This window comes from Argentina silus (genome assembly GCF_951799395.1).
Source record: "Argentina silus genome assembly, chromosome: 3".
Taxonomy (NCBI): Eukaryota; Metazoa; Chordata; class Actinopteri; order Argentiniformes; family Argentinidae; genus Argentina; species Argentina silus.
Genome location: NC_139657.1, coordinates 12,740,242 through 12,756,729, shown reverse-complemented (window position 1 = coordinate 12,756,729; position 16,488 = coordinate 12,740,242). Strand labels below are relative to the sequence as shown.

At 43.1% G+C, this 16,488-nt stretch overlaps 1 protein-coding gene across 1 annotated transcript in view; it reads left to right on the top strand.

Annotated features, from left to right (window-relative positions):
- The window catches only part of LOC310802151 (mucin-5AC-like), a 33,031-nt gene that overhangs the window by 9,640 nt on the left and 6,903 nt on the right, over positions 1 to 16,488 (top strand). Inside the window, exons 24-27 of the mRNA XM_083666442.1 lie at positions 5,288 to 6,076; positions 11,024 to 15,433; positions 15,531 to 15,787; positions 16,288 to 16,459. Of these exons, the coding sequence (XP_083522568.1) occupies positions 5,288 to 6,076; positions 11,024 to 15,433; positions 15,531 to 15,787; positions 16,288 to 16,459 (5,628 nt within the window). The remainder of the gene's footprint in view (positions 1 to 5,287; positions 6,077 to 11,023; positions 15,434 to 15,530; positions 15,788 to 16,287; positions 16,460 to 16,488) is intronic.

Sequence of the window (16,488 nt, the reverse complement as noted above, 5' to 3'; positions counted from 1 at the left end):
AAACCCACAACAACCCCTACCACAACAACAACACAGACAACGTCTCCCATAACAAGAGAAACAGAGGGAGTTACAACTGGTCCCACAACATTGAAAACATCTACCACCTTGGAACCGTCGCCATCAACTACACCACCATTGCCATCAACTACAACCACTATCATAACTCAGACAACCAAACCATCCAAAACAACAACAATCTCGGAAAAACCCACAACAACACCATCCAAAACTACAACAATCTCAGAAAAAACCACAACAACCCCCACTCTACCACCTGGCACAACAACACCTTTTACAACCAAACCAACAACTCCATCTACTACAACAGAGGCCTCCACAACACCAGAAACAACAACAACTCAATCCACAACGCCTCCAACCACTACAATAGAACAAACAACGCCCCTTGCTACAACAGAAACACCAACTACCCCCATCGTAAGAACAACAACCACTCTACCACCGAGCACAACAACACCTTTTACTTCCAAACCAACAACTCCAACAGAGGCCACCACAACACCAGAAACAACAACTCAATCCACAACGCCTCCAACCACTACAAAAGAACAAACAACTCCCCTTGCTACAACAGAGGCCACCACTGTGACTACTGTAGTTTCCAGTACCACTCTCTCGTCAACAACGTTTGAATCTCTTGTCACTGGTCCAACACCATCAAGAGGTCCAAGTGAAAGCAATACAACAGCCATAACAATTCCTACAGTATCAACCACAACAGCCCAAACTACAGTAAAAACTACTGTGAAAACAACAGAACCAACAACACCCCTTACTACAACAGAAACACCAACTACCCCTATCATAACAACAACAACCACTCAACGACCTAGCACAACAACACCTTTCACTTCCAAACCAACAACTCCATCTACTACTACAGAAGCCACCACAACACCAACTACAACGACTCAACCACCTAGCACAACAACACCTTTTACTTCCAAACCAACAACTCCATCTACTACAACAGAGGCCACCACAACACCAGAAACAACAACAACTCAATCCACAACGCCTCCAATCACTACAGTAGAACAAACAACGCCCCTTGCTACAACAGAAACACCAACTACCCCTATCGTAACAACAACAACCACTCAACCACCGAGCACAACAACAACGTCCGAAGGGACATCCTCATCTCCTCAAACACAATCCACAACAGGATCGACAACAGCAACAGAAATATCCCCTGAAACTACTTCTGCAAACTGTCTTGTTTGTAAATGGTCAGATTGGATTGACAACAGCTATCCCGATTTTGGTTCAGGTGGAGATTTTGAAACTATCGAAAAGATAACAGAATCTGGGGGGAATACTTGCAGCAATCCCAAGCAAGTAGAATGTAGAGCAAAAGAGTTAAAAAATACGCCTTTGACCAGTTTAGGTCAAAAGGTGGAATGTAACCCCCAGGTTGGACTGAAATGTCGCAACAAGGACCAAGATGGCATACCACCAATATGCTACAACTATGAAATAAGAATCAAATGTTGCGTCAATATTTGTGTGCCGACGACAAGCCCAACAACAACACGCCTGCCTCCAACAACAACAATCTCCACAACAACCCCTACCACAACAACTCAGACAACGTCTCCCACAACAAGAGAAACAGAGGGAGTTACAACTGGTCTCACAACATTAAAACCATCCACCACTTTGGAACCGTCAACAGCAAGTAAGACAACAACAGTGCCATCAACTATAACCACTATCATAACTCAGACAACCAAACTACCCACAACAACAACAATCTCAGAAAAACCCACAACAACAACAACTCAGACAACGTCTCCCACAACAAGAGAAACAGAGGGAGTTACAACTGGTCCCACAACATTGAAAACATCCTCCACCTTGGAACCGTCCCCATCAACTACACCACCATTGCCATCAACTACAACCACTATCATAACTCAGACAACCAAACCATCCAAAACAACAACAATCTCGGAAAAACCCACAACAACCCCCACTCTACCACCTAGCACAACAACACCTTTTACAACCAAACCAACAACTCCATCTACTACAACAGAGGCCACCACAACACCAGAAACAACAACAACTCAATCCACAACGCCTCCAACCACTACAAAAGAACAAACAACTCCCCTTGCTACAACAGAGGCCACCACTGTGACTACTGTAGTTTCCAGTACCACTCTCTCGTCAACAACGTTTGAATCTCTTGTCACTGGTCCAACACCATCAAGAGGTCCAAGTGAAAGCAATACAACAGCCATAACAATTCCTACAGTATCAACCACAACAGCCCAAACTACAGTAAAAACTACTGTGAAAACAACAGAACCAACAACACCCCTTACTACAACAGAAACACCAACTACCCCTATCATAACAACAACAACCACTCAACGACCTAGCACAACAACACCTTTCACTTCCAAACCAACAACTCCATCTACTACTACAGAAGCCACCACAACACCAACTACAACGACTCAACCACCTAGCACAACAACACCTTTTACTTCCAAACCAACAACTCCATCTACTACAACAGAGGCCACCACAACACCAGAAACAACAACAACTCAATCCACAACGCCTCCAATCACTACAGTAGAACAAACAACGCCCCTTGCTACAACAGAAACACCAACTACCCCTATTGTAACAACAACAACCACTCAACCACCGAGCACAACAACAACGTCTGAAGGGACATCCTCATCTCCTCAAACACAATCCACAACAGGATCGACAACAGCAACAGAAATATCCCCTGAAACTACTTCTGCAAACTGTCTTGTTTGTAAATGGTCAGATTGGATTGACAACAGCTATCCCGATTTTGGTTCAGGTGGAGATTTTGAAACTATCGAAAAGATAACAGAATCTGGGGGGAATACTTGCAGCAATCCCAAGCAAGTAGAATGTAGAGCAAAAGAGTTAAAAAATACGCCTTTGACCAGTTTAGGTCAAAAGGTGGAATGTAACCCCCAGGTTGGACTGAAATGTCGCAACAAGGACCAAGATGGCATACCACCAATATGCTACAACTATGAAATAAGAATCAAATGTTGCGTCAATATTTGTGTGCCGACGACAAGCCCAACAACAACACGCCTGCCTCCAACAACAACAATCTCCACAACAACCCCTACCACAACAACTCAGACAACGTCTCCCACAACAAGAGAAACAGAGGGAGTTACAACTGGTCTCACAACATTAAAACCATCCACCACTTTGGAACCGTCAACAGCAAGTAAGACAACAACAGTGCCATCAACTATAACCACTATCATAACTCAGACAACCAAACTACCCACAACAACAACAATCTCAGAAAAACCCACAACAACAACAACACAGACAACGTCTCCCACAACAAGAGAAACAGAGGGAGTTACAACTGGTCCCACAACATTGAAAACATCCTCCACCTTGGAACCGTCCCCATCAACTACACCACCATTGCCATCAACTACAACCACTATCATAACTCAGACAACCAAACCATCCAAAACAACAACAATCTCGGAAAAACCCACAACAACCCCCACTCTACCACCTAGCACAACAACACCTTTTACAACCAAACCAACAACTCCATCTACTACAACAGAGGCCACCACAACACCAGAAACAACAACAACTCAATCCACAACGCCTCCAACCACTACAATAGAACAAACAACGCCCCTTGCTACAACAGAAACACCAACTACCCCCATTGTAACAACAACAACCACTCTACCACCTAGCACAACAACACCTTTTACTACCAAACCAACAACTCCATCTACTACAACAGAGGCCACCACAACACCAGAAACAACAACTCAATCCACAACGCCTCCAACCACTACAATAGAACAAACAACTCCCCTTGCTACAACAGAGGCCACCACTGTGACTACTGTAGTTTCCAATACCACTCTCTCGTCAACAACGTTTGAATCTCTTGTCACTGGTCCAACACCATCAAGAGGTCCAAGTGAAAGCAATACAACAGCCATAACAATTCCTACAGTATCAACCACAACAGCCCAAACTACAGTAAAAACTACTGTGAAAACAACAGAACCAACAACACCTCTTACTACAACAGAAACACCAACTACCCCTATCATAACAACAACAACCACTCAACGACCTAGCACAACAACACCTTTCACTTCCAAACCAACAACTCCATCTACTACTACAGAAGCCACCACAACACCAACTACAACGACTCAACCACCTAGCACAACAACACCTTTTACTTCCAAACCAACAACTCCATCTACTACAACAGAGGCCACCACAACACCAGAAACAACAACAACTCAATCCACAACGCCTCCAATCACTACAGTAGAACAAACAACGCCCCTTGCTACAACAGAAACACCAACTACCCCTATCGTAACAACAACAACCACTCAACCACCGAGCACAACAACAACGTCCGAAGGGACATCCTCATCTCCTCAAACACAATCCACAACAGGATCGACAACAACAACAGAAATATCCCCTGAAACTACTTCTGCAAACTGTCTTGTTTGTAAATGGTCAGATTGGATTGACAACAGCTATCCCGATTTTGGTTCAGATGGAGATTTTGAAACTATCGAAAAGATAACAGAATCTGGGGGGAATACCTGCAGCAATCCCAAGCAAGTAGAATGTAGAGCAAAAGAGTTAAAAAATACGCCTTTGACCAGTTTAGGTCAAAAGGTGGAATGTAACCCCCAGGTTGGACTGAAATGTCGCAACAAGGACCAAGATGGCATACCACCAATATGCTACAACTATGAAATAAGAATCAAATGTTGCGTCAATATTTGTGTGCCGACGACAAGCCCAACAACAACACGCCTGCCTCCAACAACAACAATCTCCACAACAACCCCTACCACAACAACAACTCAGACAACGTCTCCCACAACAAGAGAAACAGAGGGAGTTACAACTGGTCTCACAACATTAAAACCATCCACCACTTTGGAACCGTCAACAGCAAGTAAGACAACACCAGTGCCATCAACTATAACCACTATCATAACTCAGACAACCAAACTACCCACAACAACAACAATCTCAGAAAAACCCACCACAACAACAACAACACAGACAACGTCTCCCACAACAAGAGAAACAGAGGGAGTTACAACTGGTCCCACAACATTGAAAACATCCACCACCTTGGAACCGTCGCCATCAACTACACCACCATTGCCATCAACTACAACCACTATCATAACTCAGACAACCAAACCATCCAAAACAACAACAATCTCAGAAAAACCCACAACAACCCCTTCCACAACAACAACAATCTCAGAAAAACCCACCACAACCCCTACCACAACAACAACGTCCGAAGGGACATCCTCATCTCCTCAAACACAATCCACAACAGGATCGACAACAGCAACAGAAATATCCCCTGAAACTACTTCTGCAAACTGTCTTGTTTGTAAATGGTCAGATTGGATTGACAACAGCTATCCCGATTTTGGTTCAGGTGGAGATTTTGAAACTATCGAAAAGATAACAGAATCTGGGGGGAATACTTGCAGCAATCCCAAGCAAGTAGAATGTAGAGCAAAAGAGTTAAAAAATACGCCTTTGTCCAGTTTAGGTCAAAAGGTGGAATGTAACCCCCAGGTTGGACTGAAATGTCGCAACAAGGACCAAGATGGCATACCACCAATATGCTACAACTATGAAATAAGAATCAAATGTTGCGTCAATATTTGTGTGCCGACGACAAGCCCAACAACAACACGCCTGCCTCCAACAACAACAATCTCCACAACAACCCCTACCACAACAACAACTCAGACAACGTCTCCCACAACAAGAGAAACAGAGGGAGTTACAACTGGTCTCACAACATTAAAACCATCCACCACTTTGGAACCGTCAACAGCAAGTAAGACAACACCAGTGCCATCAACTATAACCACTATCATAACTCAGACAACCAAACTACCCACAACAACAACAATCTCAGAAAAACCCACCACAACAACAACAACACAGACAACGTCTCCCACAACAAGAGAAACAGAGGGAGTTACAACTGGTCCCACAACATTGAAAACATCCACCACCTTGGAACCGTCGCAATCAACTACACCACCATTGCCATCAACTACAACCACTATCATAACTCAGACAACCAAACCATCCAAAACAACAACAATCTCAGAAAAACCCACAACAACCCCTTCCACAACAACAACAATCTCAGAAAAACCCACCACAACCCCTACCACAACAACGTCCGAAGGGACATCCTCATCTCCTCAAACACAATCCACAACAGGATCGACAACAGCAACAGAAATATCCCCTGAAACTACTTCTGCAAACTGTCTTGTTTGTAAATGGTCAGATTGGATTGACAACAGCTATCCCGATTTTGGTTCAGGTGGAGATTTTGAAACTATCGAAAAGATAACAGAATCTGGGGGGAATACTTGCAGCAATCCCAACCAAGTAGAATGTAGAGCAAAAGAGTTAAAAAATACGCCTTTGTCCAGTTTAGGTCAAAAGGTGGAATGTAACCCCCAGGTTGGACTGAAATGTCGCAACAAGGACCAAGATGGCATACCACCAATATGCTACAACTATGAAATAAGAATCAAATGTTGCGTCAATATTTGTGTGCCGACGACAAGCCCAACAACAACACGCCTGCCTCCAACAACAACAATCTCCACAACAACCCCTACCACAACAACAACTCAGACAACGTCTCCCACAACAAGAGAAACAGAGGGAGTTACAACTGGTCTCACAACATTAAAACCATCCACCACTTTGGAACCATCAACAGCAAGTAAGACAACACCAGTGCCATCAACTATAACCACTATCATAACTCAGACAACCAAACCATCCAAAAAAACAACAATCTCAGAAAAACCCACCACAACAACAACAACACAGACAACGTCTCCCACAACAAGAGAAACAGAGGGAGTTACAACTGGTCCCACAACATTGAAAACATCCACCACCTTGGAACCGTCGCCATCAACTACACCACCATTGCCATCAACTACAACCACTATCATAACTCAGACAACCAAACCATCCAAAACAACAACAATCTCGGAAAAACCCACAACAACCCCTACCACAACAACAACAACACAGACAACGTCTCCCACAACAAGAGAAACAGAGGGAGTTACAACTGGTCCCACAACATTGAAAACATCTACCACCTTGGAACCGTCGCCATCAACTACACCACCATTGCCATCAACTACAACCACTATCATAACTCAGACAACCAAACCATCCAAAACAACAACAATCTCGGAAAAACCCACAACAACACCATCCAAAACAACAACAATCTCAGAAAAACCCACAACAACCCCTTCCACAACAACAACAATCTCAGAAAAACCCACCACAACCCCTACCACAACAACAACGTCCGAAGGGACATCCTCATCTCCTCAAACACAATCCACAACAGGATCGACAACAGCAACAGAAATATCCCCTGAAACTACTTCTGCAAACTGTCTTGTTTGTAAATGGTCAGATTGGATTGACAACAGCTATCCCGATTTTGGTTCAGGTGGAGATTTTGAAACTATCGAAAAGATAACAGAATCTGGGGGGAATACTTGCAGCAATCCCAACCAAGTAGAATGTAGAGCAAAAGAGTTAAAAAATACGCCTTTGTCCAGTTTAGGTCAAAAGGTGGAATGTAACCCCCAGGTTGGACTGAAATGTCGCAACAAGGACCAAGATGGCATACCACCAATATGCTACAACTATGAAATAAGAATCAAATGTTGCGTCAATATTTGTGTGCCGACGACAAGCCCAACAACAACACGCCTGCCTCCAACAACAACAATCTCCACAACAACCCCTACCACAACAACAACTCAGACAACGTCTCCCACAACAAGAGAAACAGAGGGAATTACAACTGGTCCCACAACATTGAAAACATCCACCACCTTGGAACCGTCGCCATCAACTACACCACCATTGCTATCAACTACAACCACTATCATAACTCAGACAACCAAACCATCCAAAACAACAACAATCTCGGAAAAACCCACAACAACCCCTTCCACAACAACAACAATCTCAGAAAAAACCACAACAACCCCCACTCTACCACCTAGCACAACAACACCTTTTACAACCAAACCAACAACTCCATCTACTACAACAGAGGCCACCACAACACCAGAAACAACAACAACTCAATCCACAACGCCTCCAACCACTACAATAGAACAAACAACGCCCCTTGCTACAACAGAAACACCAACTACCCCTATCGTAACAACAACAACCACTCTACCACCTAGCACAACAACACCTTTTACTACCAAACCAACAACTCCATCTACTACAACAGAGGCCACCACAACACCAGAAACAACAACTCAATCCACAACGCCTCCAACTACTACAATAGAACAAACAACTCCCCTTGCTACAACAGAGGCCACCACTGTGACTACTGTAGTTTCCAATACCACTCTCTCGTCAACAACGTTTGAATCTCTTGTCACTGGTCCAACACCATCAAGAGGTCCAAGTGAAAGCAATACAACAGCCATAACAATTCCTACAGTATCAACCACAACAGCCCAAACTACAGTAAAAACTACTGTGAAAACAACAGAACCAACAACACCTCTTACTACAACAGAAACACCAACTACCCCTATCATAACAACAACAACCACTCAACGACCTAGCACAACAACACCTTTCACTTCCAAACCAACAACTCCATCTACTACTACAGAAGCCACCACAACACCAACTACAACGACTCAACCACCTAGCACAACAACACCTTTTACTTCCAAACCAACAACTCCATCTACTACAACAGAGGCCACCACAACACCAGAAACAACAACAACTCAATCCACAACGCCTCCAATCACTACAGTAGAACAAACAACGCCCCTTGCTACAACAGAAACACCAACTACCCCTATCGTAACAACAACAACCACTCAACCACCGAGCACAACAACAACGTCCGAAGGGACATCCTCATCTCCTCAAACACAATCCACAACAGGATCGACAACAACAACAGAAATATCCCCTGAAACTACTTCTGCAAACTGTCTTGTTTGTAAATGGTCAGATTGGATTGACAACAGCTATCCCGATTTTGGTTCAGATGGAGATTTTGAAACTATCGAAAAGATAACAGAATCTGGGGGGAATACCTGCAGCAATCCCAAGCAAGTAGAATGTAGAGCAAAAGAGTTAAAAAATACGCCTTTGACCAGTTTAGGTCAAAAGGTGGAATGTAACCCCCAGGTTGGACTGAAATGTCGCAACAAGGACCAAGATGGCATACCACCAATATGCTACAACTATGAAATAAGAATCAAATGTTGCGTCAATATTTGTGTGCCGACGACAAGCCCAACAACAACACGCCTGCCTCCAACAACAACAATCTCCACAACAACCCCTACCACAACAACAACTCAGACAACGTCTCCCACAACAAGAGAAACAGAGGGAGTTACAACTGGTCTCACAACATTAAAACCATCCACCACTTTGGAACCGTCAACAGCAAGTAAGACAACACCAGTGCCATCAACTATAACCACTATCATAACTCAGACAACCAAACTACCCACAACAACAACAATCTCAGAAAAACCCACCACAACAACAACAACACAGACAACGTCTCCCACAACAAGAGAAACAGAGGGAGTTACAACTGGTCCCACAACATTGAAAACATCCACCACCTTGGAACCGTCGCCATCAACTACACCACCATTGCCATCAACTACAACCACTATCATAACTCAGACAACCAAACCATCCAAAACAACAACAATCTCGGAAAAACCCACAACAACCCCTACCACAACAACAACAACACAGACAACGTCTCCCACAACAAGAGAAACAGAGGGAGTTACAACTGGTCCCACAACATTGAAAACATCTACCACCTTGGAACCGTCGCCATCAACTACACCACCATTGCCATCAACTACAACCACTATCATAACTCAGACAACCAAACCATCCAAAACAACAACAATCTCGGAAAAACCCACAACAACACCATCCACAACAACAACAATCTCAGAAAAACCCACCACAACCCCTACCACAACAACAACGTCCGAAGGGACATCCTCATCTCCTCAAACACAATCCACAACAGGATCGACAACAGCAACAGAAATATCCCCTGAAACTACTTCTGCAAACTGTCTTGTTTGTAAATGGTCAGATTGGATTGACAACAGCTATCCCGATTTTGGTTCAGGTGGAGATTTTGAAACTATCGAAAAGATAACAGAATCTGGGGGGAATACTTGCAGCAATCCCAACCAAGTAGAATGTAGAGCAAAAGAGTTAAAAAATACGCCTTTGTCCAGTTTAGGTCAAAAGGTGGAATGTAACCCCCAGGTTGGACTGAAATGTCGCAACAAGGACCAAGATGGCATACCACCAATATGCTACAACTATGAAATAAGAATCAAATGTTGCGTCAATATTTGTGTGCCGACGACAAGCCCAACAACAACACGCCTGCCTCCAACAACAACAATCTCCACAACAACCCCTACCACAACAACAACTCAGACAACGTCTCCCACAACAAGAGAAACAGAGGGAATTACAACTGGTCCCACAACATTGAAAACATCCACCACCTTGGAACCGTCGCCATCAACTTCACCACCATTGCTATCAACTACAACCACTATCATAACTCAGACAACCAAACTACCCACAACAACAATCTCAGAAAAACCCACAACAACACAGACAACGTCTCCCACAACAAGAGAAACAGAGGGAGTTACAACTGGTCCCACAACATTGAAAACATCTACCACCTTGGAACCGTCGCCATCAACTACACCACCATTGCCATCAACTACAACCACTATCATTACTCAGACAACCAAACCATCCAAAACAACAACAATCTCGGAAAAACCCACAACAACCCCTTCCACAACAACAACAATCTCAGAAAAAACCACAACAACCCCCACTCTACCACCTAGCACAACAACACCTTTTACAACCAAACCAACAACTCCATCTACTACAACAGAGGCCACCACAACACCAGAAACAACAACAACTCAATCCACAACGCCTCCAACCACTACAATAGAACAAACAACGCCCCTTGCTACAACAGAAACACCAACTACCCCTATCGTAACAACAACAACCACTCTACCACCTAGCACAACAACACCTTTTACTACCAAACCAACAACTCCATCTACTACAACAGAGGCCACCACAACACCAGAAACAACAACTCAATCCACAACGCCTCCAACCACTACAATAGAACAAACAACTCCCCTTGCTACAACAGAGGCCACCACTGTGACTACTGTAGTTTCCAATACCACTCTCTCGTCAACAACGTTTGAATCTCTTGTCACTGGTCCAACACCATCAAGAGGTCCAAGTGAAAGCAATACAACAGCCATAACAATTCCTACAGTATCAACCACAACAGCCCAAACTACAGTAAAAACTACTGTGAAAACAACAGAACCAACAACACCTCTTACTACAACAGAAACACCAACTACCCCTATCATAACAACAACAACCACTCAACGACCTAGCACAACAACACCTTTCACTTCCAAACCAACAACTCCATCTACTACTACAGAAGCCACCACAACACCAACTACAACGACTCAACCACCTAGCACAACAACACCTTTTACTTCCAAACCAACAACTCCATCTACTACAACAGAGGCCACCACAACACCAGAAACAACAACAACTCAATCCACAACGCCTCCAATCACTACAGTAGAACAAACAACGCCCCTTGCTACAACAGAAACACCAACTACCCCTATCGTAACAACAACAACCACTCAACCACCGAGCACAACAACAACGTCCGAAGGGACATCCTCATCTCCTCAAACACAATCCACAACAGGATCGACAACAACAACAGAAATATCCCCTGAAACTACTTCTGCAAACTGTCTTGTTTGTAAATGGTCAGATTGGATTGACAACAGCTATCCCGATTTTGGTTCAGATGGAGATTTTGAAACTATCGAAAAGATAACAGAATCTGGGGGGAATACCTGCAGCAATCCCAAGCAAGTAGAATGTAGAGCAAAAGAGTTAAAAAATACGCCTTTGACCAGTTTAGGTCAAAAGGTGGAATGTAACCCCCAGGTTGGACTGAAATGTCGCAACAAGGACCAAGATGGCATACCACCAATATGCTACAACTATGAAATAAGAATCAAATGTTGCGTCAATATTTGTGTGCCGACGACAAGCCCAACAACAACACGCCTGCCTCCAACAACAACAATCTCCACAACAACCCCTACCACAACAACAACTCAGACAACGTCTCCCACAACAAGAGAAACAGAGGGAGTTACAACTGGTCTCACAACATTAAAACCATCCACCACTTTGGAACCGTCAACAGCAAGTAAGACAACACCAGTGCCATCAACTATAACCACTATCATAACTCAGACAACCAAACTACCCACAACAACAACAATCTCAGAAAAACCCACCACAACAACAACAACACAGACAACGTCTCCCACAACAAGAGAAACAGAGGGAGTTACAACTGGTCCCACAACATTGAAAACATCTACCACCTTGGAACCGTCGCCATCAACTACACCACCATTGCCATCAACTACAACCACTATCATAACTCAGACAACCAAACCATCCAAAACAACAACAATCTCAGAAAAACCCACAACAACCCCTTCCACAACAACAACAATCTCAGAAAAACCCACCACAACCCCTACCACAACAACAACGTCCGAAGGGACATCCTCAACTCCTCAAACACAATCCACAACAGGATCGACAACAGCAACAGAAATATCCCCTGAAACTACTTCTGCAAACTGTCTTGTTTGTAAATGGTCAGATTGGATTGACAACAGCTATCCCGATTTTGGTTCAGGTGGAGATTTTGAAACTATCGAAAAGATAACAGAATCTGGGGGGAATACTTGCAGCAATCCCAACCAAGTAGAATGTAGAGCAAAAGAGTTAAAAAATACGCCTTTGTCCAGTTTAGGTCAAAAGGTGGAATGTAACCCCCAGGTTGGACTGAAATGTCGCAACAAGGACCAAGATGGCATACCACCAATATGCTACAACTATGAAATAAGAATCAAATGTTGCGTCAATATTTGTGTGCCGACGACAAGCCCAACAACAACACGCCTGCCTCCAACAACAACAATCTCCACAACAACCCCTACCACAACAACAACTCAGACAACGTCTCCCACAACAAGAGAAACAGAGGGAGTTACAACTGGTCCCACAACATTGAAAACATCCACCACCTTGGAACCGTCACCATCAACTACACCACCATTGCTATCAACTACAACCACTATCATAACTCAGACAACCAAACTACCCACAACAACAATCTCAGAAAAACCCACAACAACAACAACACAGACAACGTCTCCCACAACAAGAGAAACAGAGGGAGTTACAACTGGTCCCACAACATTGAAAACATCTACCACCTTGGAACCGTCGCCATCAACTACACCACCATTGCCATCAACTACAACCACTATCATTACTCAGACAACCAAACCATCCAAAACAACAACAATCTCGGTAAAACCCACAACAACCCCTTCCACAACAACAACAATCTCAGAAAAACCCACCACAACAACAACGTCCGAAGGGACATCTTCATCTTCTCAAACACAATCCACAACAGGATCGACAACAACAACAGAAATATCCCCTGAAACTACTTCTGCAAACTGTCTTGTTTGTAAATGGTCAGATTGGATTGACAACAGCTATCCCGATTTTGGTTCAGATGGAGATTTTGAAACTATCGAAAAGATAACAGAATCTGGGGGGAATACTTGCAGCAATCCCAAGCAAGTAGAATGTAGAGCAAAAGAGTTAAAAAATACGCCTTTGACCAGTTTAGGTCAAAAGGTGGAATGTAACCCCCAGGTTGGACTGAAATGTCGCAACAAGGACCAAGATGGCATACCACCAATATGCTACAACTATGAAATAAGAATCAAATGTTGCGTCAATATTTGTGTGCCGACGACAAGCCCAACAACAACACGCCTGCCTCCAACAACAACAATCTCCACAACAACCCCTACCACAACAACAACTCAGACAACGTCTCCCACAACAAGAGAAACAGAGGGAGTTACAACTGGTCTCACAACATTAAAACCATCCACCACTTTGGAACCGTCAACAGCAAGTAAGACAACAACAGTGCCATCAACTATAACCACTATCATAACTCAGACAACCAAACTACCCACAACAACAACAATCTCAGAAAAACCCACAACAACAACAACACAGACAACGTCTCCCACAACAAGAGAAACAGAGGGAGTTACAACTGGTCCCACAACATTGAAAACATCCACCACCTTGGAACCGTCGCCATCAACTACACCACCATTGCCATCAACTACAACCACTATCATAACTCAGACAACCAAACTACCCACAACAACAACAATCTCAGAAAAACCCACAACAACAACACAGACAACGTCTCCCACAACAAGAGAAACAGAGGGAGTTACAACTGGTCCCACAACATTGAAAACATCCACCACCTTGGAACCGTCGCCATCAACTACACCACCATTGCCATCAACTACAACCACTATCATAACTCAGACAACCAAATTACCCACAACAACAACAATCTCAGAAAAACCCACAACAACAACACAGACAACGTCTCCCACAACAAGAGAAACAGAGGGAGTTACAACTGGTCCCACAACATTGAAAACATCCACCACCTTGGAACCGTCGCCATCAACTACACCACCATTGCCATCAACTACAACCACTATCATAAGTCAGACAACCAAACCATCCAAAACAACAACAATCTCAGAAAAACCCACAACAACAACAAGGACCGAAGGGACTCAGACAACCAAACCATCCACATCGAGTGTAACAACAGAAGCACTTACAACTGTTGGGACTACGTTAACAAAATTCACCACCTTGACATCTTCAACAGCAAGTGAGACAACACCAGTACCATCAACTACAACCACTGTCATAACTCAGACAACCAAACCATCCACAATGAGTGAACGAACAGAGGGGCTTACAACGGGTCAGACTACATTAACAACAAACATTATTCCGATCACAAATGCAAAGTTTACACCCCTCAAACAGGAGAACGTCACCACAGAAGCTTCCACTTCAACAGCGCAACCCACACACACTTCCACACAAACTTTCTCTTCAACTCCCATATATACACATTCTTCAACACCATCAGAAGAAACAGCTACGTTCAGCCAAACAACATTATGTTTTTGCAAGTATCAAAATAAAACGTTTACTCCTGGTAAGTGATACTTTTTGCAAAATTAGCAATAGATCTCTATACACTTTTGAAATATCGCCTATTGAATCATTAACAATTTCATATGTTCTCTTTTTAGGTTCCCTCATATATAATGAGACTGATGGGGCAGGCTGGTGTTTCACATCATTCTGCAATTCATCATGTGGCGTTGAGATGCAAGCAAGACCTTGCCATTCTACCACACAACCACCCATTTCCTCATCCACAATAAGTAGCATGACCACATCACAAGCTGGCCCAACAACACCAACAACAAATATTACTACCTCTTTTACAACAAATGTCTTTACAACTACATCTAGACACTGTGGCAATGTTGATCCACCAAGAAAGGTAATCAAATCCATACCCAGGAAAATAATATATATTTACATAATATAGTATACTGTTTTACATAGACTGCTTCAATTGGACAAGAATATAAAGTCATACTCATCATAATGCACGCAGTATCCACCTCCTCCTGTTAAAATGACAGAACCAATGGGTACTTTCTGGCATTTAGAATGATAGAATATCGAATCAATTATAGAAGATACAATCTGCCACAATCCCTCATTCATGAAGCCGTTTTTGGATATACAGTATACATGTATGATATACCCATAGATTTCTGAAGATTATTAATATTATACATGCCTGTAATACATGCCAGTGGTAACAATTCTCCAACCCCATGCTTCAGCTTTATGCGTTTTTTTATTTTTTTTATTGTTGTTTTTCAATTGACAGATTGTATTGTGGCTTTAATCTTCAATAAATACTTCTTAGGTAATAGTTATAGAATTATACTGTTACTGAATAGTTTATAAGTAAATGCATTTTTATTATAGGATGGTGAGTCTTGGAGGACGGAGAACTGCACTACTGAAACATGCAACAATGGTAGAATTACTACAACAGCTGTGAAGTGTGAATCAGTGAAACAGCCTGTGTGTGAAAATGGACGTCCACCAGTTAAGGTCTATGACAAAAGTGGTTGCTGCTTTCACTATGAATGTCAATGTAAGTCTTTGTAAGTTCTCTTGAGACAA